Source organism: Aspergillus saccharolyticus, assembly GCF_003184585.1.
Source record: "Aspergillus saccharolyticus JOP 1030-1 unplaced genomic scaffold BP01scaffold_12, whole genome shotgun sequence".
Lineage (NCBI taxonomy): Eukaryota > Fungi > Ascomycota > Eurotiomycetes > Eurotiales > Aspergillaceae > Aspergillus > Aspergillus saccharolyticus.
The window spans coordinates 1-25073 of NW_020290622.1; the positions used below are offsets into that span (position 1 = coordinate 1).

General features: G+C 52.4%; 9 protein-coding genes across 9 annotated transcripts; 3 read left to right on the forward strand and 6 right to left on the reverse strand.

Moving 5' to 3' along the window:
* Nucleotides 1-496: 496 nt before the first annotated feature.
* Nucleotides 497-3053, reverse strand: BP01DRAFT_391193 (60S ribosomal eL42 domain-containing protein). Its single transcript, XM_025578061.1, has 6 exons — nt 2939-3053; nt 2612-2876; nt 1971-2521; nt 950-1042; nt 689-873; nt 497-623 (listed from the first exon to the last, which is right to left on the reverse strand). The coding sequence occupies exons 1-6, from the start codon at nt 3002-3004 to the stop codon at nt 584-586; spliced, it is 1200 nt and encodes a 399-aa protein (XP_025431804.1). The 5' UTR covers nt 3005-3053; the 3' UTR covers nt 497-583.
* Nucleotides 3054-3440: 387 nt separating this feature from the next.
* Nucleotides 3441-4565, forward strand: BP01DRAFT_356026 (NEDD8 family protein RUB1). The gene is made up of 4 exons (XM_025574842.1): nt 3441-3555; nt 3691-3745; nt 3891-3973; nt 4080-4565. The coding sequence occupies exons 1-4, from the start codon at nt 3545-3547 to the stop codon at nt 4162-4164; spliced, it is 234 nt and encodes a 77-aa protein (XP_025431805.1). The 5' UTR covers nt 3441-3544; the 3' UTR covers nt 4165-4565.
* A 29-nt stretch (nt 4566-4594) lies between these two features.
* Nucleotides 4595-6479, reverse strand: BP01DRAFT_338977 (elongin A domain-containing protein). Its single transcript, XM_025573344.1, has 4 exons — nt 6221-6479; nt 6068-6144; nt 5156-5995; nt 4595-5098 (listed from the first exon to the last, which is right to left on the reverse strand). The coding sequence occupies exons 1-4, from the start codon at nt 6276-6278 to the stop codon at nt 4994-4996; spliced, it is 1080 nt and encodes a 359-aa protein (XP_025431806.1). The 5' UTR covers nt 6279-6479; the 3' UTR covers nt 4595-4993.
* Nucleotides 6480-6659: 180 nt separating this feature from the next.
* On the forward strand, nt 6660-7710 carry BP01DRAFT_317558 (putative tubulin-specific chaperone Rbl2). The gene is made up of 4 exons (XM_025572611.1): nt 6660-6774; nt 7018-7199; nt 7256-7342; nt 7405-7710. The coding sequence occupies exons 2-4, from the start codon at nt 7032-7034 to the stop codon at nt 7504-7506; spliced, it is 357 nt and encodes a 118-aa protein (XP_025431807.1). The 5' UTR covers nt 6660-6774; nt 7018-7031; the 3' UTR covers nt 7507-7710.
* On the reverse strand, nt 7481-8849 carry BP01DRAFT_422891 (uncharacterized protein). Its single transcript, XM_025579594.1, has 2 exons — nt 8750-8849; nt 7481-8654 (listed from the first exon to the last, which is right to left on the reverse strand). The coding sequence occupies exons 1-2, from the start codon at nt 8784-8786 to the stop codon at nt 7681-7683; spliced, it is 1011 nt and encodes a 336-aa protein (XP_025431808.1). The 5' UTR covers nt 8787-8849; the 3' UTR covers nt 7481-7680.
* A 4703-nt stretch (nt 8850-13552) lies between these two features.
* Nucleotides 13553-17737, forward strand: BP01DRAFT_373336 (MFS transporter; the record flags this gene model as incomplete). Its single annotated transcript, XM_025576782.1, has 6 exons — nt 13553-13982; nt 14034-14289; nt 14350-14967; nt 15458-15523; nt 15609-16311; nt 16373-17737. The coding sequence occupies 6 exons, from the start codon at nt 13553-13555 to the stop codon at nt 17735-17737; spliced, it is 3438 nt and encodes a 1145-aa protein (XP_025431809.1).
* A 138-nt stretch (nt 17738-17875) lies between these two features.
* BP01DRAFT_356035 (putative DnaJ domain protein) lies at nt 17876-19727 on the reverse strand. Its single transcript, XM_025574843.1, has 2 exons — nt 19221-19727; nt 17876-19113 (listed from the first exon to the last, which is right to left on the reverse strand). Exons 1-2 carry the CDS (start codon nt 19385-19387, stop codon nt 18021-18023), a joined length of 1260 nt encoding a protein of 419 aa, XP_025431810.1. The 5' UTR covers nt 19388-19727; the 3' UTR covers nt 17876-18020.
* A 269-nt stretch (nt 19728-19996) lies between these two features.
* BP01DRAFT_338992 (uncharacterized protein) lies at nt 19997-22374 on the reverse strand. Its single transcript, XM_025573345.1, has 2 exons — nt 21925-22374; nt 19997-21857 (listed from the first exon to the last, which is right to left on the reverse strand). The coding sequence occupies exons 1-2, from the start codon at nt 22319-22321 to the stop codon at nt 20041-20043; spliced, it is 2214 nt and encodes a 737-aa protein (XP_025431811.1). The 5' UTR covers nt 22322-22374; the 3' UTR covers nt 19997-20040.
* A 1813-nt stretch (nt 22375-24187) lies between these two features.
* Nucleotides 24188-24487, reverse strand: BP01DRAFT_356038 (uncharacterized protein). The gene has a single exon (XM_025574844.1). The coding sequence runs from the start codon at nt 24470-24472 to the stop codon at nt 24248-24250; it is 225 nt and encodes a 74-aa protein (XP_025431812.1). The 5' UTR covers nt 24473-24487; the 3' UTR covers nt 24188-24247.
* Between the last annotated feature and the right edge of the window lie 586 nt (nt 24488-25073).

The window sequence follows — 25073 nt, forward strand, 5'->3', positions numbered from 1 at the left end:
TCCAGCTCTCTTTGCCTTTTGGCTTAGATCAAGTGTAGTATCTGTTCTTTTCAGTTTAATCTCTGAAAGTGTTCTAAGGAACACAACATTGATTAATCTTATTTTTGTACCCGGCAGTCTGACCTCTGTGCTTGCGCATGTCGGACTGCACAGTGTCATCGGGCTTACACTATCCCCGATCGACGCGAACCCCCCTTTTTCATCAATCTGGCCGGCTTGTCCGACCGCTTGGAGAAGAAGACTGTAGTAGCCTAGTACCCTAGCGTTATCACGGACACAAAAATCAGTTGGTAGTGCTATTAGAACTAGACAACGACTGAGTGACTGTATTAGGGCAGGATAAGGATGTCGGGGTAACTTGTCATCAGCCTCATCGCCACGCTCGGCCAGGGTAAACTACGCATAGTATTACGGATCAAAACACACACGGATGGTTTCGTCAAGAGACTCGTCAACTAGGAGTCATATATTCTTTTTTTCTTTTGAATATGTAGACCCTATTTCATTTTCCATTGCCATTGTCATATGCCACCGCCGGATTAGCAATGCAGGAAACCCAGAGCCGAACAAGAAAACCGCAAATTTAGAAAACAAGAGCAGCACCCTTGGTCTTCTTGTCACCACTATTCGTCGAAATCCGTTAGCATCCTCGGAATTGTAGCGCGCGGGGGGGTCCGGTAAGACGTACCCAAGCTCGAAGTGCTTGCAGCGCTTCAGGGAGAGCTGCTTCTTCTGCTTGCAAGCAGTGCACTCAAGACGGAGGACGATCTTCTTGGTGGTCTTGGCCTTCTTGTGGAAGACGGGCTTGGTCTGACCACCATAACCGCTCTGCTTCCGATCATAACGACGCTTACCCTGGGCGAACAGGGAGGCCTAGAAGGGAGATAACAAAACTGCATCAGTATGCCGCTTCATAGCCGAGGAGACCTCATGGGCGGGCAGTATTCACCTTTCCAGCCTTGTACTGGGTGACCTTGTGCTGGGTGTGCTTCTTGCACTCCTTGCCCTTGCAGTAAGTCCGGCGGGTTTTCGGAACGTTGACCTGAATTCGAGAGAGATTGGATCAGCCTCTGCTGTGGGAGATGTGGACAAGATGCTAAGTGCAGTGTGTTCCCGGGCGTCATATATCGTTTGCTCGATGAGCGACTGGCAGCGAGTGGTCTGGCAGTGAAACCCGAGGGTATCGAATATACGGCGCGGTGTTGGATGGTCATGGCGAAAGATTTTTTTGTCTATTCTGTTGCGACCCGATGACTCGCCCTGATGGCACGAAACAACCGCTCAAGCGCCTCTCCCCACGGATTGTCGCCAAAGAATCGTCATATCGAATTCTTCTTCATATTCGCCCGTTTTTTGTCGTTCATTCTGCCGCCATAGATGTCGGTCGCAGGTGATTCGTACATCTCGTCGCCGAGAATCGGTTGGTCGAATATCGTAGCATCGCCATCTCGCCCATCCAATAATTGCCGTTTCGTCGAACAAAAAAATGTCGGACTCCCAGGAACACGGAAATCGAGGTGAAAAATCAACAGGACAATATCCTTACCATTTTGACTGATTTGGCCGGATCGCGAACTTGGTGGTCGTTGATAGTCTCTTGTCGGGGAGGATCAAGTCGGGCTGGCGGCGGTGCGGTGGGTTGTGGGATTTCGTTCGCTTAGGGTGCGGCCTAACCGCGTTTGTGTGTCAGCAGCCAAGACGGATCATTAGTGCCTCAGGCAACTGTAGCCAAACTATGTATCACTGTCCCAGCTTTCTCATACTTACCATTAATTTAATCATTCGACCGTCATGAAACAGAATCCATAGTCATCATACCGTGATCCACACAACCATGTTAGCCATCGCGAACGACAACTTCTCTACTCTATGACTCTCTCTAATCAAAAGCCTTTCCCTACACGGTTGCATTCCCCGCCTCCGTAAAATGATCTTCCAATGCAGATTTCCAGCCCTCGCTCTTGTCCCACCATCCACTCGCCTTCTCGAGGTAGGGGATCCTGTCGACGAGGCCAATGTTCTGCTTGGAGTCTCTTATTGATGGTCTCAATAGTTTTTATCAGTGAGGCCACTCGGTCGCGATCGACCTTGCCTTCCTCCCCCTCAAAGCCATGCGCTTTCAACAAGAACCCCTCGCGAGTGATGAATCGTGCGATGGTGAGGTGCGCCGAAGGAGCAATGTACCTGGGTTTCATCGGCAACCCTATCGCCGCTATCTGCGCGGAGACATCCCTTCGCAGATGGTGATAAGTATACTGATCATCGTAATATTCATTCTCACGACTGTGGCTCATGTCCCCACCAGCCTGAGGGATGAAACTCAGGGCCATTGCCGTCGCATCGTAGCTGATGACCGGCTTGATCAGCCGCGTGCGATGATAAAATGCGTAGTCCACCAACTGCGGTATGATGCCACTGCGCTCAAGCTGAGCGGTCAAGTCCTCTATCTCTGGTTTCGTCCGGCACCTAGCGATCTCCAAGGTGGTCATGTGTAAATAGTTCGGGGGTGTGAACCAAAGGCCTAGCCATTTTCATCTCCGATGCAGATCAGTTTCGTGTGGCAGGGATAACTCAAAAGGTCAAATCAGCGGTGGGGAGTAGCTAGACGAACTTGGAGCAACGTTCCTGATCTCTTGTTGGATCTCAGCGACCAAGTCTCGAATATGCCGCGGTGGACGCGCGAGGATAGTCAGGCTATGCCGGGGATCAATAATCGGGCCCGCCGCGGCATCAGTTTGCTCATTTTCGGCTTGTTCGTGCAGGCGTTTCAGAATCTCATCCACCTGCCAACCGGCGAAACTGGGATCGAGCAACTGTTCCTTCTGTTGCAGGTTTCGACTGAATCGATGAGCTTCGTAGCGCGCTTGGATTTGTCCCTGTCACGGATGAGCGTGCCTCGTCCGGGGTTTTAGCCATGGGAACCGTACGGGGTGAGTACCGGGTCATTCTGGCATTCAGCAATCAGCTCATCGAAGGGGTTGGATGTTTTGCTATTGGCACTCATTCTTATGAGTGTGATCTGGAGGACGCAATGCGATAAGTCTAAGAAGTGCGAGGGTTAAGGGTTATGGGAAAATTTAAGCTGTAGCGAGGAAATCCAGTCTGGCAGCAAGTGCCACTAGTTGCTATATATAATGGTCTACAAACCCCGGTCTAACTACCGTTTGAAAGATCTCAGGCTGTCATAGCACGCCATATGCCAAAACAATATACCTTACTCGAGAAATAACCACCTGGTTAGCCACTACTATAAATTATTGTTTTCCCTATCATTTGTAGCAATGATGAGACAATTTTGCGCTTCTATAAGAAAGCCATCTACACAGTCCCTGCCGAATGTTGACGCTCTCGGCGGATTCCTTCACTCTCTGTCGATGGCCCCACCAGAGCGAAGCAACCCCGCCGCGGCTTTCCGTCACCGAACAACCACTGCTTACTACCCCAACTCTCTCGCATATCCGGACATAAGTCTTGCGCTGCGCGATCGCCTTTCCTCCTCTCCACACCGTTATCCATTCCATTTAGATCGCCCATATACTTCAAAATGTTGATCAAGTGAGTGTACCTGCGCGCCATGGAACCCGACTCCCCGTCCGCTTCTGGTCCCGGCGCTTTTCAAGCCGATCCATGACGCAGAGAGAGAAACAATGGTCGTTATCCCCATGAACACACCGGCTTACCACAGCTTAGAGTCCGTACACTCACCGGCAAGGAGATCGAACTCGACATCGAACCCGACTACAAGGTACATTTACTATTCTATTCTCTCTCTTGGTGAACATGCCAGCGATCCTACGTCGTGTGGCAAGAACCAGCCCCTCTCTCCTCGCCTCCCATTCAAAAAATAATCTAAGCCTCATCGCTAACCCGTCACTCTTGAAACACCACAGGTCTCCCGGATAAAAGAGCGTGTGGAAGAGAAAGAAGGCATCCCCCCTGTCCAGCAACGGTTGATCTTCGGAGGCAAGCAAATGTACGCTTACTTCCCCGCATTCACCCCCTCCCCCGAACCCCCTCACAACCGACAACAAATAATCCCAATATTTCCTATCAAACTAACTTATTCATTCAACCAACAGGGCCGATGACAAAACCGCCGCAGAGTACAACCTTGAAGGTGGCGCGACGCTACACTTGGTTCTCGCGCTTCGTGGTGGCATCTAAATCGAATGCCACGAGAGGGGGGCAGAATGAACTGAACAGATACAAACCCCCTTTTGCCATGGCTGTGCGCGAGTGTTCTCTGGAGAAGAATTGGGCTCCCCAGCTTCCTGACTCAAACGTCCTAGCATCGTCATCAAACCCAGCATCTCTCCCCTGTGTTGATGTTTTCGGAACTGGATTCCTGGGATCATATCTCGTGCGATTGTTACCCAGGCTTTTCTTCCAGGCGTACAGAATCGGAGTGCACACAGGTCGCGCTTTTCAACGACAGTCTTGTCGATGCCATACGATATTGAGGTCAGCAGTAATGGATTGAGCGCGTTCCGGTTCGCGAGTCAGTCGCGTCCGGTCTGGTGCTAATGGAGAAAGAATCGAGTATCAATGAAGTTCATAAATTCGAGAAGTCCATGGAACAGCTCTTATGAAAGATGAGAGTCGATTCCGTAATACGTTAGGTGAAGCAGAAACCAAGGTGCATCGTGCATAGATGTATCAAAGGACATATAGAATTCATAGACTTCCCGCGAGAAAAAGTTCCAACCCAGTTCGCCTTGTGACCCGTCTAAATTCAACCCCAGCAGAAAATCGTAGAAGCTTATTGCGCCAAACCGGAAACCAACAATCATGTCTAGATGAACTTTGGAGAGAAAGTGAAAAAAGTGAAATGCGCAGATTGCAGGAATGGTATAAAAGGGCGGTTTTGAAGAGGTCAAGATTATGCTAATACACTGGGCTTTATATCGCGAGAGGATGTAAGACCACGACGAGGAGTCGAGTATATAAGGCTGAAATAGAGAACGCCCCCGCGCGGTAGTGATGAAGCCAAACATCAGTTTGGTTTCCTCTTTCTGGGTTGAAGGAGCGGATTGGCGGGGGCTGGTCTTTTCCGAACTAGTGGACGAGGTGCGGTCGCAGTCGAATCAACTGCAATTGTCTGTTGCATGGTCAGCAAAGCCCTACCTGTTAGGCTTGGCAGGAGAGGCAAACAAACCGTATGTGATGATGAAGATGTCGGCGCGGCCGTCTCCGGACGTGTAGAATGCGGTCTACTCGTGGTCTCTGAGCCAGACGAGTTCCCTTGGGAGTCTAATGGTCGTCCGGAGGTTATCGCCCGCAGCCGGGCTTCTCTATCCCGCAGGGTAGAGTCAACTGCTAGATTATTCTGGCCCGAGAAACCGGCAGCACCCTGCATCCGTGACCGTCCGGGCGCCCTCATGGTCAGAGCGGTATTCTCTCGTCGGCGAGGAACGACCGGTTCGATAGGTCGCCGATGTTCCTCAATCAACGACCGTGGCGCCTGCCGAACCTGCGAAGCCCTATTGTTGAGCTGCTTCGTTGGAATGGCAAGCACGCTGTTCCGCTTTGTAGCCGCAAAGATGCTGTTCTTCTTCTTCGTCTCGGGTCGCGGTACGGAGGGACGGTCGAACTGCCAGGCCGGCGCGCTCAACGGGTCTGAGGAGCCCGGCCCTGACCTCGCAGCGGAGAAGACTGGCTTGATGCCGCCCATGCTTCGATCGTGCCAAGCGTAGCGCTGCTTCGCTGTAGGCCGCTGACGAAGGCCGATGATGCGCCGGTCCCGGTCAGAGAGTAGCTTGGCACTATGCTTTGCTCTTTCGGAGCTGATGCCATCCAGAGCCATCCGGAGTTTCTCTGCATCCTCGTCGACTGCCCGTTGCACTTGCTCCCTCATATCGCAGTATACATCATACCAGCAGTCGGGCTTTTCGGGCAAATCGTACTTCTCCCATTGCGGGATGTCCCGCTTGATGAACTCGCGCCATATTTCCTCGTCATCGCGCATGAGATGCGGCGACTGAATCTCTAATGCTCTCTGTCGGTATCCACGGCGCGGCCAATTAGTGCAAAGCTCTCTTGATGATCCATCGGGGAATGCGCGACTTACCAGTTTCTCGGGACTCTCCACCTTCAGGAGGAACGGACGCGCGAGGGCATACGGAATGTTTCCGATATCGTTCAAATCTAATAAGTAACGAGTAATGTGAGCGACTAGACTTCGAGAAGATGAGCAGAAAGGAGGCGTTCGGGCGTTGCTTACGCTTGACGTTTCTGATGGCAGCCGCCGTGCAGAGCTGGAGGAGTGATGGCGGCGGCATTCTTGTCTCTTAACCGGGTGTAAAATCATAGAATAACCAAGTTCTGGGCATGTGACATCTATCATATATGACGAGAATGAAAGATTCGAGAGAGTAAGACATATATGAAGGTAGTCCCAAGAGCCTAAACCATGGTCGCATGAGCCCTGACCACTGGAGCCTTTTCATGCGTGGTGGTGAACAAGATAAACTGAATGCGCCTTTTGTCGGGCTTGTATCATCATACCGTGGACAATGAGCTCATTGGCTCAAAAGGGGGGAAATACTGCCCGATGACACCGCCTGCCATGATGCAATAGGCGGTGACGGAAGGATCCTCTTCACGTGCTGATGTTAGATTATCATTCGGTGCAAACACTGCAAATCGTCGTTTGATAGCATCATGATTCATACCTAGTGGAGGGGCAGAATAGATTCTACTCGAACCAAACACCAGAGCACCCTTTTGATTCATCTACGTCGTACATATTCTTTGGAGAACGTATACAAGACACAGGTCAGTACTTCTCAGCACTTTTCATTTATCTCTTTGAGAAGTGCCTCGAAAAGAGCTTCCCAGAACCTGAGCTCCGATCGAGCTGTCCATCTCCCCGCAGCTCGGGATTCTCAATTGCACAGCTTGATATTTATCAACCTTCAGCCTCAGCCGTGCCTACTCAGTGGATACACCGGCCGATGCTAGGGTCTCTTCAACTTAGTAGCATTGATTCTATGACGATTATAATCTGACATTTTACAGATCCACAAAACACAATGGCACCCCGCTCCCCGCTTGAGATTGCTACGGCATCTGTCCAGCGCTTGGTCAAGGAGGAATCGTCCTACCACCGCGAGATGCAGCAGCAAAAGGAGAGAATCAAGAAGCTCGAGTCTGGAGAGGGTGGTGACGACGAGAACAAGGAGTATACTCTCAAGCAGGAGGTTGGTACCGCCGAGCATAAACTAAAAGCTGCTGTTACTGATTCCTCGCACAACAGCGCCTTGCACTTGAAGAGACTAGGAAGGTCCTTCCGACCCTGAAGCAGAAGATTAAAGATGCGATTGCCAAGCTCGATCAGTTACTGGTATGTTGCCTACTGGTGTTCAATTCGCCTACCAATTCAAAATTCTAATGCTCTTCATGCAGATTGAGGAGGGCAAGAAGGGATCCGAGAGCAATGTCGAGCAGATCAATGCTGCCAAGGAGGCCGTCTCCCAAGCCAGGACTGCCGAGCGAGAAATCGCGTGAATTCGTTCTCACTACTTCTGTCTATACATCAAAAGCTAACACGGCAATCATTGTAATCTTGCGCTAAGAAAGGGGAAAAGGATTCGAAATCGTTGTAAATATTAGCCACCATGAATTGTAACGCCGCCAATCAACTCCGCGCTTAATGCATAGCTCATAAAAGCTTCCGATCTTTCAAGTAGTATCCATTTTATCAGCGCGATCGTCCTGCTCCTCTCCCTCTTCCAAATCTTCTTGTACTTCCCCCTCATCTTCCATCGTAGCGTCCAAGTCCGGCGAGCTTTTCTCTTCATCTGGTACCGTCACTTGCCGCAAAGGTGATGCTGCGCCCGTTGTGCCAGTCTTGTCCACTTGCAATCCCACGGAGAGTCGACCAAGCTCTTCAGGGCTATGCTGCGAGGAAGCCATGCTCTCGGAGTCCTGACGAGGTGTATTCGCGCCGCTCGATTTGCCCTTGGAGGGCACATCGCCATCGTCACCATCCTCCCCTTCCTGCATTCCCTCCCTGCGCTCCACTTCTTCCTTCTCGTCGCGGATCAAGCGACGCAGCTGCATGCCTTCCTCGACAATGCGCCCGAACTGCTCCCTGCGCTCTGCCCACGTCTGTGCGTATTCTTTGCTTTCCTTCTCCAGATCGGTGATCTCGGCCTGCAACTTCTGCAGGTTGGCCTGCTGGTCCTCGCGCGGCTTCAGGAGCCGGTTGCTTGTGATCTTGTCCGCCAGTTCGTCGTAGCTCTTCCGCAACGCCAGAAGCCGCTGAGCTTCCTCGAGCTGAACCCGCAGCTCGGAGGTGTTATCGCGGACAGACTGCATGGTATCCAGGATTCCCAGCTTCTCCGTCGCGTATCGCTCGCGCTCCTTCTCGTTGCTCGTGAGCAGGAATTGAATGCGTGCAATACTGATCTCGAAGGCGGCAAAATCTAGGGCGACGTCGTCGCGGAACTGGCTCCACTGCTCGTGCCGTTTGAGCTTCTCGGCCTCGGCCGCGGCTGCTGCGGCGGTAGCCTCCTCGTCCGATCCATCCGGCGGGGGAGTTGGGGGTAGGGATGTGTTGGGAACAAGGACTGAGTCGTTGGTCAGGAGACGTTTTGAGATGCGCTTGAAGGGCTTCTCTTCGACGTTAAGAAGGCGCGACTTGTGGAGGCCATCTGCGGAAATTAGCGTGAATGAGTGTTTGAGATGGGAGGGGAGGGAAAAGGTGGAATGTGATTTTGGGAGGAAAGGAGCGAGTCCGTTTGATTACCTTCGTCCAGCTGGTCTAATAGCCCATAAGATGCCATTGTGTATGGAGTGACGAAGAAGGTGACTTGTTGATCCAGTGGTGTTGAGCACACAGCTGGTTGAGCAGGTCGGGGAAAAGCCGATCCGGCTTCAAAGGTGATTGAGCGCGAGCGGTCGGAAAGATCCGCGCTAGACGCTAGGCAGAATCAAATGCGGGCTTTCCGCCATGGCTGATAACTAACTTACTACTAGTAATCTTTTATGCTGAGTTCATCTATGTCTCAGAGCCTCGCTCGGAATCACAAATAAGTCTTCCTCCCTTGATGGTCCTATTGCTAGAGATATCACCCAGACAAACTGCAAACAGACAACGGCGAGAGTACAAACGCTGGATTCTGGACTTGACGAAGATGATTAAAGATGTCTCTTGACTGAGAGATCCCAGCGTGCTTTGGGACGGCCGGTCTTGTTCTGATGGAATCATCGTCTTCCTATTGCCTAGGAGCTACTGGTAAGTGCGTCAGAGCAGATTTTCCATTCTCATTGTCCGCAAATGGCCACCTTTGACATGTGATCTGCGAAATGGTCCCTCTACGATGTGCTGATTGTTTGGACACAAGCATATTCTGGTGTTTGTCCAAGCACATCCACTCTTCATTCACATGAGGCCAGGTGGGCAAGATGATCATGGAGCCTTCAGTTCTAGCTATGTTCCCGGACAGGGACAATATTACAGTGCATTATGCTGGGGTCTAGGAAGCACAGCTCGGACGCTCGGAACGGACAGAATTGGCGCTAAGCTCCACTCTAATGAGCTTAAAAGATCACAACAGTCTATTGCGAGTCCCGGGCTATAGTACGTGGAGCCATGCTTTGAGACTGGAGTCGTTAATCATGCGAGGTCCGAGTAGTGGACGATTTATATTTCCTGCCACATTTGACACTAAACTGGACCTGCTTCAAGACCACGACTCTTTCGCCCTTCATGCACTATACACGTTGATTCAATGTTGGTCAATCGCTCTTATATCGTTTCAAACACCGATTTAGCAATTCTATCAAGAGCGGCTGCATCAAAAAACAAGGGGCAGAATGGAGAATCGAGAAGACCTTATGTCACACAGACCTATAAACGGATTGTCAACGGTGAGCAGCTGCGATCTGAAATTTCGACGTAAGGCACAATTACTATGTTCAAGTTATGGTCATAGACCGGAAAGAAGGAAAGATGATGCAATTTGCACTGGAGTCTGGAAGGCTTATACTCGTGTTATACTCATACTCATACTATCATCATGACTAGACGGAAGACGTACCCCGTACCTGAAGCGCCAAGTCGCAGATGAAAGCTAAGCCGATTTGGGTATTGGGTTGTCACCTCCTCCTCTTCGTTGGGCCAAGAATACATTACTTACTCCGTACGGACGACGGGATTACTACTTACTGCCCATGAAACAATTCATTACTGACTCCCCCCCCCCTGGCGGTTGTTGTGTTTGGACTACTTGCTTTTTGATTGCAGGCCCGTCGAGAACTCCATCTTGAGCATCATCTCTCTATCTAGCCTGCTGCCTGTGCTCTGCTTCCCCTTAGTTTTAACATTTATCCTACTAAATCACACTACCCTTCCCCCCCCCCTCCCCATCTGCCAATAAATCTATTTATCTATTTTTAATAAATTGGCCCTGTTTCCCGATAGGAACTCAAAAGAACTAAGAGGGAAGAACTGCCGCAGTATGCGCGAATGATGCCGAATCGACTAGCGCCAAAGACACTCTATTGTGCTGAGAGCCTTGGGGCAATCGGAGGCTCACGAATGGACTCTTCCTTTCAGGCACAATTAACTTAAATTCTTCTTCGCATTCTTCCTTGTACCATCCACCCATGATGGCGGAGATGTACTCGGGGCTCCACGTGGGCCAGCGGTTCGGCTCGCTAGAGGAGTTCAAAGCTCTGGTACGGAGCATCTCCGTGAGGCAACACTGGGAGCTCCGCGTCACCAGAAGCAACAAGAAGAGCGTGGTAATAGGATGCCGGTCATCCAGCAATTGTTTCTTTCGCGTTGTCTGTCGCGCAAACAAGAACGCGACCTACATTAGCAGTCTCCAAGACACTCACAACTGTCAGCGCAATGCGACCCCTACTACATCAAGGACACCCGCTCGCTCCGAGGCCTCGCATGTCCGCTTCCTCCTGGCAGAGATTCCCAAGCTCTTTGACACGAGCCACAAAATCAGGGCCCAAGATGTGGTTGAAGCCATCAAGCGATACCATGATTACGATATTTCTATGCAACAGGCGCAACGTGCCCTGATTCGCTTACAAGAGAAAGAAGTCCCGAACCAGAGCGAGGAGACCAATACTCATGACTCCAGCGGCGAAGATCGACAGGACAGCCCGCCATCGCCAATGGAGGCGGAGGCGAGCAACCCGACCTTTGGCAGTCTTCCTAACCAACGTTGGATCACAGACAATATCCACTCGGCTTTGATTGATAGCATTCATCAGAGCGAAGCGCATCGCAACTCACTTGCAATTCCCCATCTTCACAGTCAACCTGTACAACCACCCCTTCACATCCATCCTACGCATCAAGTGCAGCACCTCCGCCAGATACATCAGGCGCCCGAGGCACAATCACAGGATCAAGCCGGTCTCAGCCATGGTCTTCACCACAGAGTGGACTACGGTGTATCCAGCCCTGGTCAACCGTCCATTCAGGAGATGGAACAGCAGCCCAAGATACAGACTCAGTCTTCAATTAACGGTCATCCCACAACGCCACAGGCAATCCTGACGAATTTCAAGATAGAATTCACCTGCACCACATGCGGTGCATTGAACCAGAGCTTTTTCCCTAATCACGGGAACGTCATGGACGGGGGCTTTCTTCCTCAGCATCACGGACCCAATCCGAGTACCACTACAGCTGGTGGGGGTCCATCAGCACACTCGGTTCAGGGACACGACAGTAACAACCGTGCTGGGGGACCCACGGGGTACGAAGGAGCCAGCGCAACAGGTACACGTGGCGTGCAGCCATCTTGGACAGCAGGTAATCTGGATCTTACACTTGCACATACACACTCTTAGGTTCGTGCAAAGCTGGAGGCGACCTCCCAAGCTGTAGCATATGTTAGTCGCGCTTTGAGACTGGAATTTCTTGTATGAAACATGTTACACAACACATCGATTTGCCCACAACACGTCAGCACCTGCTCCCGGTTACCCAAGGTTGACCTTGGACGAATCCTTCACAGTGCCGAACGTCCTTAACGTTCCACAGGATATGAATCTCTAAAGTAAGTTCCACTGCATTGAGATGGAACAAAAGAAGCTCTATTCTTGATTGTTGCATTGAGACCGATTCTCCTGCAAGGATATACCGGGGGATTTTCTTGTGAGACAGTATGTCGTGCCGGCCCCGTCTCAACTGCTAGGCTCTGGCAAAAATCTGGCCTAGGGTGGTCTGCGACTCTAGCCCTAGCGGATCTCACAATTTGACCCTTGATTAAGATGATCTGTCGGTCTGATTGGAAATCGGACTCATCGATTGCCAACGTCGACTTGGGTGAGTAGACAAGGGTCATCTGGATTTCCACAAGGCAGTTGCAGCTCACAAAACAATGTTGTGCACTGTAGGCATATAGTGCAAACAGACGCTATGAGGAGCTCAATCTCCGCACAGACATTCGGGCAGAAAAGCCAAGAGAAAGATCATTACTTGAATTCTTGTTAGTTGCGATAAGACCTTGCCCAGCAGGAGTATCATTTGCCGCCGCGTACGTCGGCAGAACTCCGCACTATAGTCGGACCTCCGAAAGGAACCGCTCAACCAACTTTCCGCCACACAGATCCACTTTCCCACAGCCAAAGGAAAAAAGACGTTTGATGACTGGCGACCAGAGCGCGGAATTGGTCCGGATTCCCTGGCTCGGTTAGTAATGGGGCTGCTCATACGCGATGATTCATTGTGAGAAGAGGAAAAGCGGCCGTTGCTAATATGTCCGAGTCGCCCAAATCTGTCGGTGGTCCGTCCGATGCCCTGCAGAGCTGGACTGATAAAGACTCTGCAGGAAGAATGAATTGCTCGCCTCGTCTAGCATATTTCTTACTAAATTGGCCCACGAACCACGAACCAAATAAACAGGGGCCGCATGACGGTGTTCCAATCTGCATCAACTTGAATTCCCCCATATACAGCAGTTCAATTGAGTGTATGCAGCGGAGCCGGCAGCTATCAGGGCACGAGCTTTGAATCTTTGATACCTGATCCGATCTTTGTGACACGAACCTCACTACCCCTCGGGCTAGCTGAGACCATTTGCAGCCCCAAATAGACCAAGTCTGAGGTCATCTAAAAATTATTGTCCATGGGCATCCCTTTGCCTAGATCGTTGTTCCCATAAACGAAGAAGAAGAAAAGATGAATCGGCAACAAGCGGCCGAAAAGGCTTTGCACGACCAAACCAATATCTTACCTATCGGACAGTTGTTGGTTGTCTTCTCTGGCCTAGCCGTTTCGCTGCTCATTACCTTTGTTGATCAAAATGGCATCAGCGTCACGCTCCCTACCATTGCCCGCGACCTTAATGCGCAGGACACCATCTCGTGGGCTGGGACCTCGTCCCTGATCGCGAATACTATGTTTACGGTGCTATATGGCCGACTTTCAGACATCTTCGGCCGAAAAATTGTTTATCTCTGTGCTTTAGCGCTTCTCTGTATAGCTGACTTGCTTTGTGGCCTGTCCCAGAATGCCCCCATGTTCTACGTCTTTCGAGGGTTGGCTGGTGTTGCAGGGGGCGGCGTCACGTCGCTGACCATGATCATCGTCTCGGACATCGTTACCCTTCAACAGCGAGGGAAGTACCAAGGCATTCTGGGTGCGTCTTTAGGGCTTGGGAATGTTATTGGTCCGTTCGTCGCTGCAGCTTTTGTCATGGACTCGACCTGGCGAGGGTTCTTCTGGCTGTTGTCTCCACTGGCAGCATGCTGCATCATTGTTGGGTACATTTTGATTCCTAACAATGCACGAAAGGATAGTTTCCGGGAGAATGTCCGCAGAATCGATTTCTGGGGTATTATCGCCTCGTCGATCGGTATCATCTTCGTGCTGATTCCCATCTCTGGTGGCGGGTCGTATTTCAATTGGGACTCGCCCATGGTTATCAGTATGCTCACTATTGGAGGCTGCGCCATCCTTGCCTTTATTGTGGTCGAATGGAAAGTGGCGGTTCTGCCTATGCTTCCAGGTATGTTCGAGGGATTTTGAAGCAGAAAGAGAGATACTAATGTCTCCATAGTGGTTTTCTTCAAGAACAAAGTGCTTTGTGCTCTATTCCTGCAGAGTTTCCTTCTTGGTGCTGTCTACCAGTCATGCCTCTACTACTTGCCCTTGTACTACCAGAACGCTCGTGGCTGGTCGCCGATTGTGTCTGCTGCATTGACTGCACCCATGGTAGCTTGCCAATCGCTCGCATCGATTACTTCTGGGCAGTACATTTCACGAATGAAGCGTTACGGAGAGGTGATTTGGGCTGGCTTTTTCATGTGGACCTTGTAAGTCGTCAACTTCCCTTCCGAACCACTTGCCAGACCGGTGATCTGACACAATCCCAGGGGTGCTGGCCTGATGCTGTTATTTGATCGTCATACCAGCCCCGGTGCCATTGCCGTTATTGTGGGAATTGCGGGCATTGGCGTGGGCTGGACCTTTCAGCCAACCATGATCGCCTTCCAAGCCCACTGCACCAAGGCCCAACGAGCTGTCGTTATCTCAGACCGGAACTTCTTCCGCTGTATGGGCGGTGCCTGCGGCCTGGCCGTCTCCGCGGCCCTCCTGCAAGCCTCGCTGCGATCCAACCTCCCAGCCGGTTACAAAGACGTTGCGCATTCCTCATATACCCTCCCATCCCGCGATGGTATCTCAGATTTTGACTGGGAACAGATTCTCGACGCCTACGCCAAGGCATCGCATTCAGTGTTCATCCTGCAGGTCCCATTGATCGGTATCTGCCTTATTGCATGTCTTCTCATTCGGGACCGAGGCTTGGAGCGACCGAAAGATGCGCATGAGATTGAAGAAGAGAAGCGACAAGAGGAGGAGAAGAGAAGACAGGCGGAAGCTCGAGAGCAACAAGAGCAAGGAACTGCTGCTGGTCAGGATGTGGAAGCTCAGGTACCGCATGAGTCTGAGCCGGCGCCGGTGGATCATTCAACCATTCTTCCCGTTAATACGTCTAGCAAGGAACAGGAATCATAGAAAGCCGAGGGAGTGAGAACTTGGCGTTGTTAGCATGTGTGTAATCAAGAAGAGAAACAATAGTTACAATTTGTATATAATCCAGAGACGTCTCGAGACGATGCTTGACTTTAGCGGCGGGACGAACCGCAAGGTCTTGGCAGTCTTCGGAGGCCCGACGCTCCATTCCTTCTTCTCTCCTCTCCTCCGACATTCCCTCCGACTCCATAAACTGGCCTCGTGCACCTCCGACGTCATTCGTCCTGAACAAGTATACAGGGGTGGCAACAATGAAAACATGAGCGAGATGGAGACTGAGGGAGCTTCCACCCACACCAGAGCGTCTTCTCCCTCGCGGGATTACAATCCTCGGAAGCGGGGGAGAACCGCTTGCACTCGCTGTAAAACGAGGAAGCAGAAAGTCAGTCCATCATGCATCTTTTCATCTCTTGAAGAGGGGACTCTCGTTAACGAAAACTATGACAGTGTGACAACAACTATCCCATCTGCTCCAACTGTCACAAAGCCGGAGCGAACTGCGACAAAGCTTCCGTGCGTCATGATAATGCGTCTCACAATGAGTAAGCCGCATGTCGGGCTTCACTACACCTAAGTATACTCGACTGATACCCTGCAGATACACGCGGGCTCTCGAGAGCCGCATACAATATTTGGAGTCACAGCTAGATTCGAGAGCCAAGAGCAGCCGGGCCAGCAGCCATGTTGCTCACCCTGTAGCGGCACTACTCTCCCCACAGAATCCGCCGACACCGGCGGGGTCGACGACCGAACTTGACCGCAATGCTGTGGGGGAGATAGTGGGCTTTCTCGCCCTCAACTCGTCGGAGGCCCCGGCATATGTAGGATCTAGCTCAGGGTTATCTCTGGCTGCAGACCTCGGAGAGATGGTTCAAGCCACGGTCTGGAACCAAGCTCTCTCCTCGTCTAGGACTCCAACCGGAACCCGAGTGGGACAGCTCCCCGGTCAGACCATCACCGGGCTTCCCCCGCAACCATCCACTGGGGACAAGACCTCATCAGAAGAGCGGGCGAGACCGTTGCGTATGGACGAGCTGCTGTCTAAGACCACGGACCCGCCGAATGATGAGCTGGGATCGCGGATTTTGCGCGCCTACTTGACGAGACTGCATGTGAGGTATCCTTTCCTTGATCGGACAGAGCTATGGCGCCTGCATGAAGACCGCTGGCGGTTGGCCAGGACTCCTCGCGAAGAGCTTACTAGGGCGGAGCGATTCGGCATCTTCAAGCTGTACCTGGTCTACGCCATTGGCGCAACCACGATAAAGTTGAGTGAGAACCTTGCCACCATTGTCCCGGAGGTGAGTTTTTTTTTTTCTCTGTCATGCTGGGCCCTGATAACTTGATTAACCGCCGTGGTAGCAATTCTATACGACAGCAATACAGACCGTGCCCAAAATGTGCGAGCCACGGTCGGTGGAGAACATCGAAGCCATGACTCTGCTGGTGGTATACCACCTGCGATCTGCGTCCAGCCAGGGCATGTGGTACATGGTCGGGCTTGCCATGCGAACAGCCATCGACCTGGGGTTGCACCGAAAAGCGAACGAGAACAACCTGGATCCATTCACCGCGCAGATGCGACGCCGTCTGTTCTGGACGGTCTACTACCTCGAGCGTGTGGTCTCCATGTCGTTGGGCCGGCCCTTCAGCATCGCAGACCGACACATCGACCTGCCTTTACCACTCGACGTCGATGACGACGTGCATGATCCGGCTGTGCTGACTGCCAGTCCACCGATGGACCGGATCACAAGCTTAACGTTTGCAATCTACCTCATGAAACTCCGTCGGATCGACTCCCGGATCCAACACAAGATCTACCGAGCCGATCGATCACTGCACACGCTGCGCTCCAAAATGGACCGCCTGTATCTAGAACTGGAGGAATGGAAGCAGTCCGCAACCCGCCGATTCAGCGGATCCGATCTCGACTATCCCATGCTACACTATCACCGGGCTCTCCGACTGCTGATCCAGCCTTTCCTCCCCTCTCTTCCGCTCACAGACCCGTACTATCACATCTGCCTGCGCGCCGCCGGCAACACCTGCCAGACGCACAAGCGCCTGCACCAGACCCTGGAATACGGGCACTCCTTCCTGGCAGTGCAAACCGTGTTTATGGCCGGCATTACCCTGCTCTACGCCCTGTGGACGCACACCAGCGAAGTCTGGTCGGTGCAGCTCAGCAACGACATCCGCGCTTGCTCTACCGTGCTCTTCGTCATGGGCGAGCGCGCCAAGTGGGTCAAAAAGTACCGCGACGCCTTTGAGCTGCTCGTCAACGCCGCCATGGAGAAGCTCGACGGCGCCGACGCCACGAAGAAGGTCGGCATGGCCGAGCTGATGACCGCGCAGCACAACAGCAGCGGCGGCGGCAGCATCAACGCCGGCATGTTCCGCGACAACCACCCCAACACCACTCCAGGAGCTGCGACAACAATGCAGGCAGCCTCCAGCGCCGCGACTTCCAATGCCAATGCCAACCCCAACGCGCACGCCAATCCTGGAGGCTCTGGCGACCCGACCACCAGCCAGGATCACGGCGTGCGTATGGCGTTGCAGCTCGCCCCGTGGATCGACTTGGAGGAGGATAGTCCGTTCTGGATGCCGGACTTTGAGACCCTGGAAGGTCTGTCAGGGGATCCGTGGAGTAGCGGCGGGGATTTTGCGCCGTTTGCGCCGGTGGACCCGCTGTTTGGGGTGGCGACGGGGCCGGATGTGTGAAGTCGTTCATCTCTGTTCGATGATGATTTAGAATTGTGGAAAGTCAACTGCCTTGTAGCCGCTCGCAGCTTCGTAGCATGCTTACAATTTCGAGACACGAGGGGGACATAGGGAATGACAGGAGGTATCAGGCTAATATCTATTGAATAATTTGTCTGTCTATCTCAGAGCCACGCCCGCATAGAGGGTGATTGGTACATCCACATCCGCTTGTCCCACTCAGGCAATCGGTACTTTGTTCAGGGAAGAAGAAGAAATAAGAAGCAAGTCAAAAAGAATATTATTATAACTCGTCCTTGACGAGGCGGGGCGCCACGACGGGCCTCCCACTGTCCTGATCGAGGTTGACGCCGTTCTTCTTACGCCACTTCTCCCACAGGGCGAAAAAGTCCTTCTCCATGCCACTCTCCATCTCGTCCGGCAGGATGACGGTATACTCGATATACAGATCCCCGGGGGCCTCGTCCTCGTCGGCCGACTCGTGCAGATGACCCTCAGCGTAGTAGGGCATGCCCTCGCCCTTGACCGTCTCGACGGCCAAGGGCTGCACGACCTGACCGCGCTGGCGGCCGACCTGCACGACATGACCATCGAGATGGGTGATGTTGCGCGTCCACTCGCCCATCCAGGCCTCGCGCAAGGACAGCGCCTCCTTCCAGAACAGATCCCTGCCCTTGCGGCGGAAGAAGGTGCCATCGTGGCCCTCGGGGACCAACTCGGGCTCCCGCTCCTCCAGAATCAGCACCAAATCCCCCGCGATCCAATCGGGGCTCTCGTCCGCCTCATTCTCGAAGACAATCCGCGTCCCCTTCCCCATCCCCGGCTCGATCGACGCAAACGTCTCCACCTCCTTCCGCACGACCCTCTGGCCCGCACACATGGGACACGGCTTCTTCACCGTCTTCCCCTGCCCGCCACACTTATCACAGTGCATCTGCACCTGCTGAAACATCCCCGGCGCCAACTGATGCTTCTGGATCACCACCCCGCGGCCCGCGCACTTATCGCACGTCACCACCTCCCGATCCGCCGACCCCGTCCCCTCGCACGCATCGCAGATCTGCTGCTTCTCCACCCCAAACGACACCTCCCGCCCGTTGTAGAAATCCCGCAGCGGCAGCCCGACCTTCAGCTCCATGTCGGGACCCCGCCGGTGGCCCGGCGCGTGGCCGAAGTGCCCGCCCCCGCCGAAGAACCGCGAGAACAGGTCGAACGGATCGTTCTGGCGCCGTCCGCCCCCGGCCGCCCCGCCCTGTCGGTGTTGCTCAATGCCTTCGTGACCGTATTGATCGTAGATCTTGCGCGTGGTCGGCGTCGAGAGGATGTCGTAGGCTTCGGCGATCAGGACGAATTTTTCGCGGGCGGTGTCGTCGCCTCTATCCTTAGGTTTGAGTACAACAGTTTTTTCTTGAATATAATCCAAGGGGAGGAGAAGGAAAAGCAGCTGGGTGATGGTAGAGTGTGGGTGACAGGGCAAACTCACGGATTCTTATCTGGATGGAACTTCTTGCTCAACGTCCGGTAGGCGCGTTTGATGTCCTTCTCCGAGGCGGATTTGTCCAGCCCCAGGGTCTTGTAGTAGTCCTCGGCGGCGAGGACGAGTTGCACCAGACACAAGGTGAGGGCCACGAGGAGGAGGAGGGTTCGCATTGTGGAGGGTAGCATGGTGATGATTCTGTTTGACCTTTTGCCTTTTGCCTTTTGCTTTTGAATGCTTTTAGGCGCTGCGCAAATGTGGCGTTTCGGTTGGTGGTTCGTGCTTGATGAGCGTATGGCTGGGTAGGTAGTGTATAAGTAGTAGTTTTAGTAGCTAGCGAACTACTGGAGTATGAGTGTTCAGTAGTGATTTTCGCGGGTGTCGAAAAGGTAGTGATGTAGAATGAAAGGACAAAATAAGAAAGTGGAAAAAAAAAACACCAGACAGCTAACAATCCTCAAGATCAGTCAAGATCTCAAGCAGCGAGGCAGGAGTTGGTGGGATCCTCTGCTGTTGCGGAGCTGTTATCATCGCTTCTTCTAGTCAGTAGGAAGAGACCGATTAGGTGGCCGCATCGGCGCTCCGGTCTAATGTTCGCCCGCCGCCCTGAGTCACGTGGCTCATACTGAGTCTTGAATACCCTCATGGAGAAATTACTCATTGCTAGTAGCTAGCTAACTAACTAACTAGAGGACATCCATCTCATTGAAAACGTATCGCTAGTAATAATGACCAAGGCGCCGAGAATACTACAGACTTTACACCATGGCTGTCGCCCCCTTCAACAATTTGCCTATCCCAACATCCCTACTATCAGATCGATAAATCAAGCACGACGAACAGGTACGTCAAAGATCTCGTTCCTCCAAGTTCCCGCCAGAGTGCGAGACTCGTCGCCCTCCTCGATCGCCTCCTCCGCCCGTGTTGCCTCCTGGTGCCACACCTTGACCAGACTGCCCGGTGCATACACCCCCTTGAACACGCCCTCGCCAGGCGGCTCGAGCCCCACGCGGGCCTCCACGTCAGACTCCGGAAGCGCCTTCAGTCGAGCCAGCACAGCCCGCACGAAACTGGCCAGATCCTGCGGATTGGCGATCCGGGCCGCCCGCAGCCGTTCGCGCGCAAAGACCAGCTCCCGGTTCAGGGCGAATGCCGCCTGGACGATCTTCTCTGCAATCTTCTTCTCCAGGACTCGACGCACCAGGTGCTTGAGGAATGGCTTGGTCAGCCAGAGCAGCCACTTCCACCGACTGCGATGCACTTTGTAGTCGAGCTTGTGAATCTGCACGCGAACCCCACGGAGGGTGAAGATCTGTTCAAGCCTCTCTCGGCCGACTTCGATGTCGAGCGAGATGTCAACTCCGCGCTTGTCCAAGAAGAAGCTGGCGACACCCTCGTCCTTGAATCGCAGGAAGGGGCCCGAGTGGGTCCTGATCCAGTACCCGAACTCAGACGCGCTGATGTTCAAGCCGTTAACGGTGGCCGTGAAAGTGGTTTTGATGTCTGTGGCCGTCTTCTTGGAATGCTTCTTCAAGATGTCAATGTCGTTGCGCGTGGTGACGTGCATGCGGTAGGGGAGGAAAGACGAGTAATTGACCGTTCGGCCGGGCTCAAGAATCAAGCTCTCCAGCAGCAGATCAACCTCGGGCGCTGATATCTCCAAGCGAGGGATAGGGATGAATTGCACAGTACGGAGAACCAGAGGCAGGAAACTCTCAAGTAAGTCTGCTGGTAGCTGGCTCTCGCGACTGTGATAGGCCTCCCAGATATCCTTATAGAGCTTGCTGGTTGCGTTGACAAGATTGGCCACGGCTTTGTCTCCTGGCACAGTTCGCAGGGCTCGTTTGGCCTGAACCAGAAAAGCATCGACGTCTTGCCTAAACCGGGATTCCGTCTTGACCTCTTTGGACTTCTCCTTCAGCTCATCGAACTTCTCCTCCGCATTGTCAAAGAATTTGGGATCAGTTAGCATCTCCTGCACGACCGACCCGGTTTCCGACAGGAACTTCTCAAACTCCGGATCTGTGTTTGCATGCTGCAGGACGGTCTCGAAGCGCTGCTCCAGCGCCTTCCATTCCTCGGCATCACCGAACGATTGCAGCAGGACCCAAAACTGCTGCATCGCCTGCTTGAGATCTGCATTGACTTCGACGTCTTCCTCCGCCGCTGTGACTACATCCGAGGCCGCGTTGACGTAGGTTTGGGCGTATCGACGAATCAGCTGGCCCAAGGTCGAGATGGAGTCCGAATAGTCAGTACGGTCCTTGAGCTTGAGGACCGTCTGCTTCAGCCGGTACAGCAGGGCCTCTTTCTCTCGGCCAGCGAGGTGCTCCTTTGCACTGCTTACTGCATCTTTACCAGTGCGAGCCAGACCATTGCCGGCGATCTCGGCCACCTCGGTTGCTTCGTGTCGCAGGTCCTCCCCAGTAGGTGTGTGGCCTTCGTCCGCACCTGGCTTCTGCACCGCTTCAATCTCCTCCTCGGATGGTTTCAACTGCTCGCCAATCTGCTGAGTCGCGCTGGACAAGGAGAATGCCGTGTCGGAGAAGATCTGCCGCCCGACAGTGCTAAGATCCTCCACAAACAAGCGGAAATCGGAATTGGTGAGTAGGAGGCTTCCCACGGTGCGCAGACTGTCGTATGCTGCGGGCGTAGAGTTAGCTAACCCACGAACATCCTCTAAGACAGAGGGGTGAGCGTTGTGATGTACCTGCTTTGGTGTCGGCCCTCACCCGGCTTCGGTGCGCCTGCTGCTGGATCTGATTGGGGTCAATCGAGGCTCGAGAGCGAGCCAGATGCCACAGAAACTCCTGCAGTTTATCATCCTCGTTTTTCTCCTTGAGGAATTCGATGAAGACCTGAATCCACAGACGACAATCGCGGATGATTTGCCGACCCACGGAGCCCACATCATGGGTCTGGGTGGAGAGCACATCCGAAGCCAGCAAGGTGCGGAGATTGACAATCACCTGTTCCGTGGAAGGCATATACCCATCGGAGAGGGCCCGGAGCATCTGGTAAGTGTGTAATTTCTGATGCAAACGACGCTGGAGGGTCGTGTCCTCCTCATAGCGAGGGAGGAGGGGTTCGGTCTCCCCTTGCGGCATGATTGCGATGGGATTTCCCGAGGTTTAGTAACAGAAGGAGGAGAGATCAACTTGCTTGATGTAGAGTTAGAGCGGGGAAAGCGAATTGAGGGTGATTGTTGATGGGGGTTAGCAGATGATCCCACCACTGTAGTTGGATTCAAGGGATGGTGGTGATGCTGCGAGGGAAAGAGGGGGAGCGATGATGAATGACCCTGGCAGCAGCTGGGTTGGCTGATTCCTGTTGCATGGAATCATCATTGATCACGGGCCGCCCTCCAATCACTCTTGCGTCACCGCTGGCTCGCCGCTTTATCAGAAGTCACATGACCTGTCAGTGATTATCTTATCGCCTTATCGATAGTTAACCAAGTTAACTAGGTACGGAGTAGTTAAGGCTGTTTTCCCCATGGTGAATGAGAGTCGCCGGAACAATCCTTGACTCTGGTTTATTGGTGCACACCCATCCGATAGTTTTACCTTGTGAGTACCAAGACAACGCTCTCTTCCGTCCTTCCCAGAGTATCAACACGGACTGTACGGAGACTTGGGATACCAAGAGACAGAGTCTTCTCTTCACGCCAGTCAAGAGATTCCCGGAGAGCCACCAAAGATAAAACTTTGAGGAACCATGGAATGATATTTCGTCCGTGCAGCGTTGCAAGGCAGATTGTGAAGTGTGTAGACACCGCAGACGGGGTCAGTGTGACAGTCACCAACTGTACACATCCGTCATCACATCCCGCATGCCGGAGACAGATCAGACAATCGAGAATTTGCAATGCGCGATTTAATTCTGGTGCGAGGAAGGGAGCAAGGAGATACCTTACACTTGTCGCATGCTTGCACATAGCCTGGAGGTTCCACATTCACAGCAAGAGATATAGTTAGTCATTCAGGGGTCATGGTAGAGGAGCTACGCAAGACCTCACACATGAGGCATATTGAAAGCAATTCAATACAGGGCGAAGAGGCAGCATGATCAGCTCTGATCAAGCTTTGTGACCCATATATCATAAATCCCGGGAGAAGAGCAAGCGGAAAAAGGGGGAGCTCCCTTTGCAAGTGGGTTAGGTAGACCCGGTTATGGTCACTAGGGATAGCTGCACCATGATCTAGGGATGTTCTGTGTCCATTTCGCATAGACATTCAGCCTGAACTTTGAACCCTGAAGCGAGGGGAGGAGTGATTGTGAATCCGACGTTGAGAATGAAGGTCTACGAGTACGGAGTAGCCCGTCCATCGCTCTCACTAGCTTCCATGGAGTACGGAGACTATCCAGAGGATTTGAGTCGGGGTTTTGGATCTGCAGGCGTCTCCATCGGCTAGGCCGCCAATAGTTCGCAGGAGGTAGGCGGTGACCAGCCCAAATGCCGCGAATGCTATTCCAGTTGTTTTTTCTGAATGGAGTCGATGGAGTCGATGGACCAGCACACACCCGATTCTTTATCGTCGTCCCAGACGCCCCCTCAGATTTATAATAATAGCCAGGCTCGGCCTGGCTGTCATCTCCGTCGGAAGTAGCACGGTTCAAGCGGCGTTAAGAAAGATTTAATTATAGTATGGTCATGCTATTTACTTTCTTGTGTCGTGTGAACTCCGTAAGTTAGTGTTTAAGTGTTTAATATGATGAAAGTACCTTAAGTTGATACCTACTCATCCGAGCCGAAAAGGACCACATCTCACCCGCGACATTGCTGTTTTTGGTCTTTTTGGAGGAGTTAATGCTGAGCTGACTCAGCCAACTGTTTGAACTCCATCGGTCGGAACCGATCGGCGCGGCAAGGCTGTCATTGGAGGAGGAGTTCCGGTGGAATTTGGAGTACCAGGATTACCTATTCATAATCTCATATATTTGGAGAAGAATTCGGGGAAGCACCGCAAACAACGCACACACACAAACACACACTCACACACAGAGACAATTTAATTCGCGCATTCTGATCGTCAATATTGGTTTGTTCCCCTTGTTCGTGTGCCCAAATCTGGAGGTTGTGCTGTACAGTACACTCCGACAATGATGTAACAGTTTATCTGCAGCCTAGGGTGACATGTCGTTGGAAATGTTGGACAGTGTTTGTGTATGATGTAGGTAAGCAGTACCTGCAGCTGGAGCCAAATAAGGAGAAGTTGTGGTGGGAGCAGCAGCCAGCAAATTTCAGCAACTCTCATCAAGTGCAGTGAGAAGGAAACCCGGGCCGCGTTTGCTGCGGGGAATCCAATGATTCGCATCCGGTCCAGAATCCTTCTGGTTTGTGTCATGGTGACTGATTTGTGTGAGAGAGAAATTATGCCACATGAATTGGGAGATCCACTTCGGGACCCTTTTGGGTCTTTTGCTGCTTGGGGTTTAGTTTCCCGATGTGAAAATTTTAGAAAAAAAAAAAAAAAAAAAAAAAAAAAAAAAAAAAAAAAGATCGGGAAGGTATATCGGGAATATCGGGATTGAACCGAGAAGGATACAAAAGTCTTCAAAACTTCATTAATTCACTTTCCGGCCTACACAGGACTACTTCGTATGTTTGAGAAGAGTTGAGGTTCTCCCTCCAGGCGTAGACTGCAATTAACCAATGCATGCAGGATTCTCAATACGAGAGTCACTCTGCCACAACAAAATCCGGAGTTTAATTCGGGTGACAACCGACAGACTCACATATACTTCGTATACTTCAGTCCAACAGCAGCAATTATTGTGCAGCGTACTCCGTCCTACAACGTAGTCGTTGTCCTGGTGGGCAAGAAATGCCGCAATTTGTGCTGTATCAACTTAAGC

Coding starts and splice junctions, on each gene's coding strand:
- BP01DRAFT_391193 (XM_025578061.1), bottom strand. CDS start 3,004: ATGAGTGCCAATAGCAAAACATCCAACCCCTTCGATGAGCTGATTGCT. Junction 2,522..2,611: donor GATCAGGAACGTTGCTCCAA/GTTCGTCTAGCT, acceptor GAAAATGGCTAG/GCCTTTGGTTCACACCCCCG. Junction 624..688: donor TGCAAGCACTTCGAGCTTGG/GTACGTCTTACC, acceptor TTCGACGAATAG/TGGTGACAAGAAGACCAAGG.
- BP01DRAFT_356026 (XM_025574842.1), top strand. Junction 3,746..3,890: donor ACATCGAACCCGACTACAAG/GTACATTTACTA, acceptor GAAACACCACAG/GTCTCCCGGATAAAAGAGCG. Junction 3,974..4,079: donor ATCTTCGGAGGCAAGCAAAT/GTACGCTTACTT, acceptor TTCAACCAACAG/GGCCGATGACAAAACCGCCG.
- BP01DRAFT_338977 (XM_025573344.1), bottom strand. CDS start 6,278: ATGCCGCCGCCATCACTCCTCCAGCTCTGCACGGCGGCTGCCATCAGA. Junction 6,145..6,220: donor TGCCATCAGAAACGTCAAGC/GTAAGCAACGCC, acceptor GTTACTTATTAG/ATTTGAACGATATCGGAAAC. Junction 5,099..5,155: donor CATCTTCATCATCACATACG/GTTTGTTTGCCT, acceptor ACCATGCAACAG/ACAATTGCAGTTGATTCGAC.
- BP01DRAFT_317558 (XM_025572611.1), top strand. CDS start 7,032: ATGGCACCCCGCTCCCCGCTTGAGATTGCTACGGCATCTGTCCAGCGC. Junction 7,200..7,255: donor AGTATACTCTCAAGCAGGAG/GTTGGTACCGCC, acceptor CTCGCACAACAG/CGCCTTGCACTTGAAGAGAC. Junction 7,343..7,404: donor CCAAGCTCGATCAGTTACTG/GTATGTTGCCTA, acceptor CTCTTCATGCAG/ATTGAGGAGGGCAAGAAGGG.
- BP01DRAFT_422891 (XM_025579594.1), bottom strand. CDS start 8,786: ATGGCATCTTATGGGCTATTAGACCAGCTGGACGAAG. Junction 8,655..8,749: donor ATTAGACCAGCTGGACGAAG/GTAATCAAACGG, acceptor TAATTTCCGCAG/ATGGCCTCCACAAGTCGCGC.
- BP01DRAFT_356035 (XM_025574843.1), bottom strand. CDS start 19,387: ATGCGAACCCTCCTCCTCCTCGTGGCCCTCACCTTGTGTCTGGTGCAA. Junction 19,114..19,220: donor TTCCATCCAGATAAGAATCC/GTGAGTTTGCCC, acceptor ACCTAAGGATAG/AGGCGACGACACCGCCCGCG.
- BP01DRAFT_338992 (XM_025573345.1), bottom strand. CDS start 22,321: ATGCCGCAAGGGGAGACCGAACCCCTCCTCCCTCGCTATGAGGAGGAC. Junction 21,858..21,924: donor GAGGGCCGACACCAAAGCAG/GTACATCACAAC, acceptor CTACGCCCGCAG/CATACGACAGTCTGCGCACC.
- BP01DRAFT_356038 (XM_025574844.1), bottom strand. CDS start 24,472: ATGAGAGTTGCTGAAATTTGCTGGCTGCTGCTCCCACCACAACTTCTC.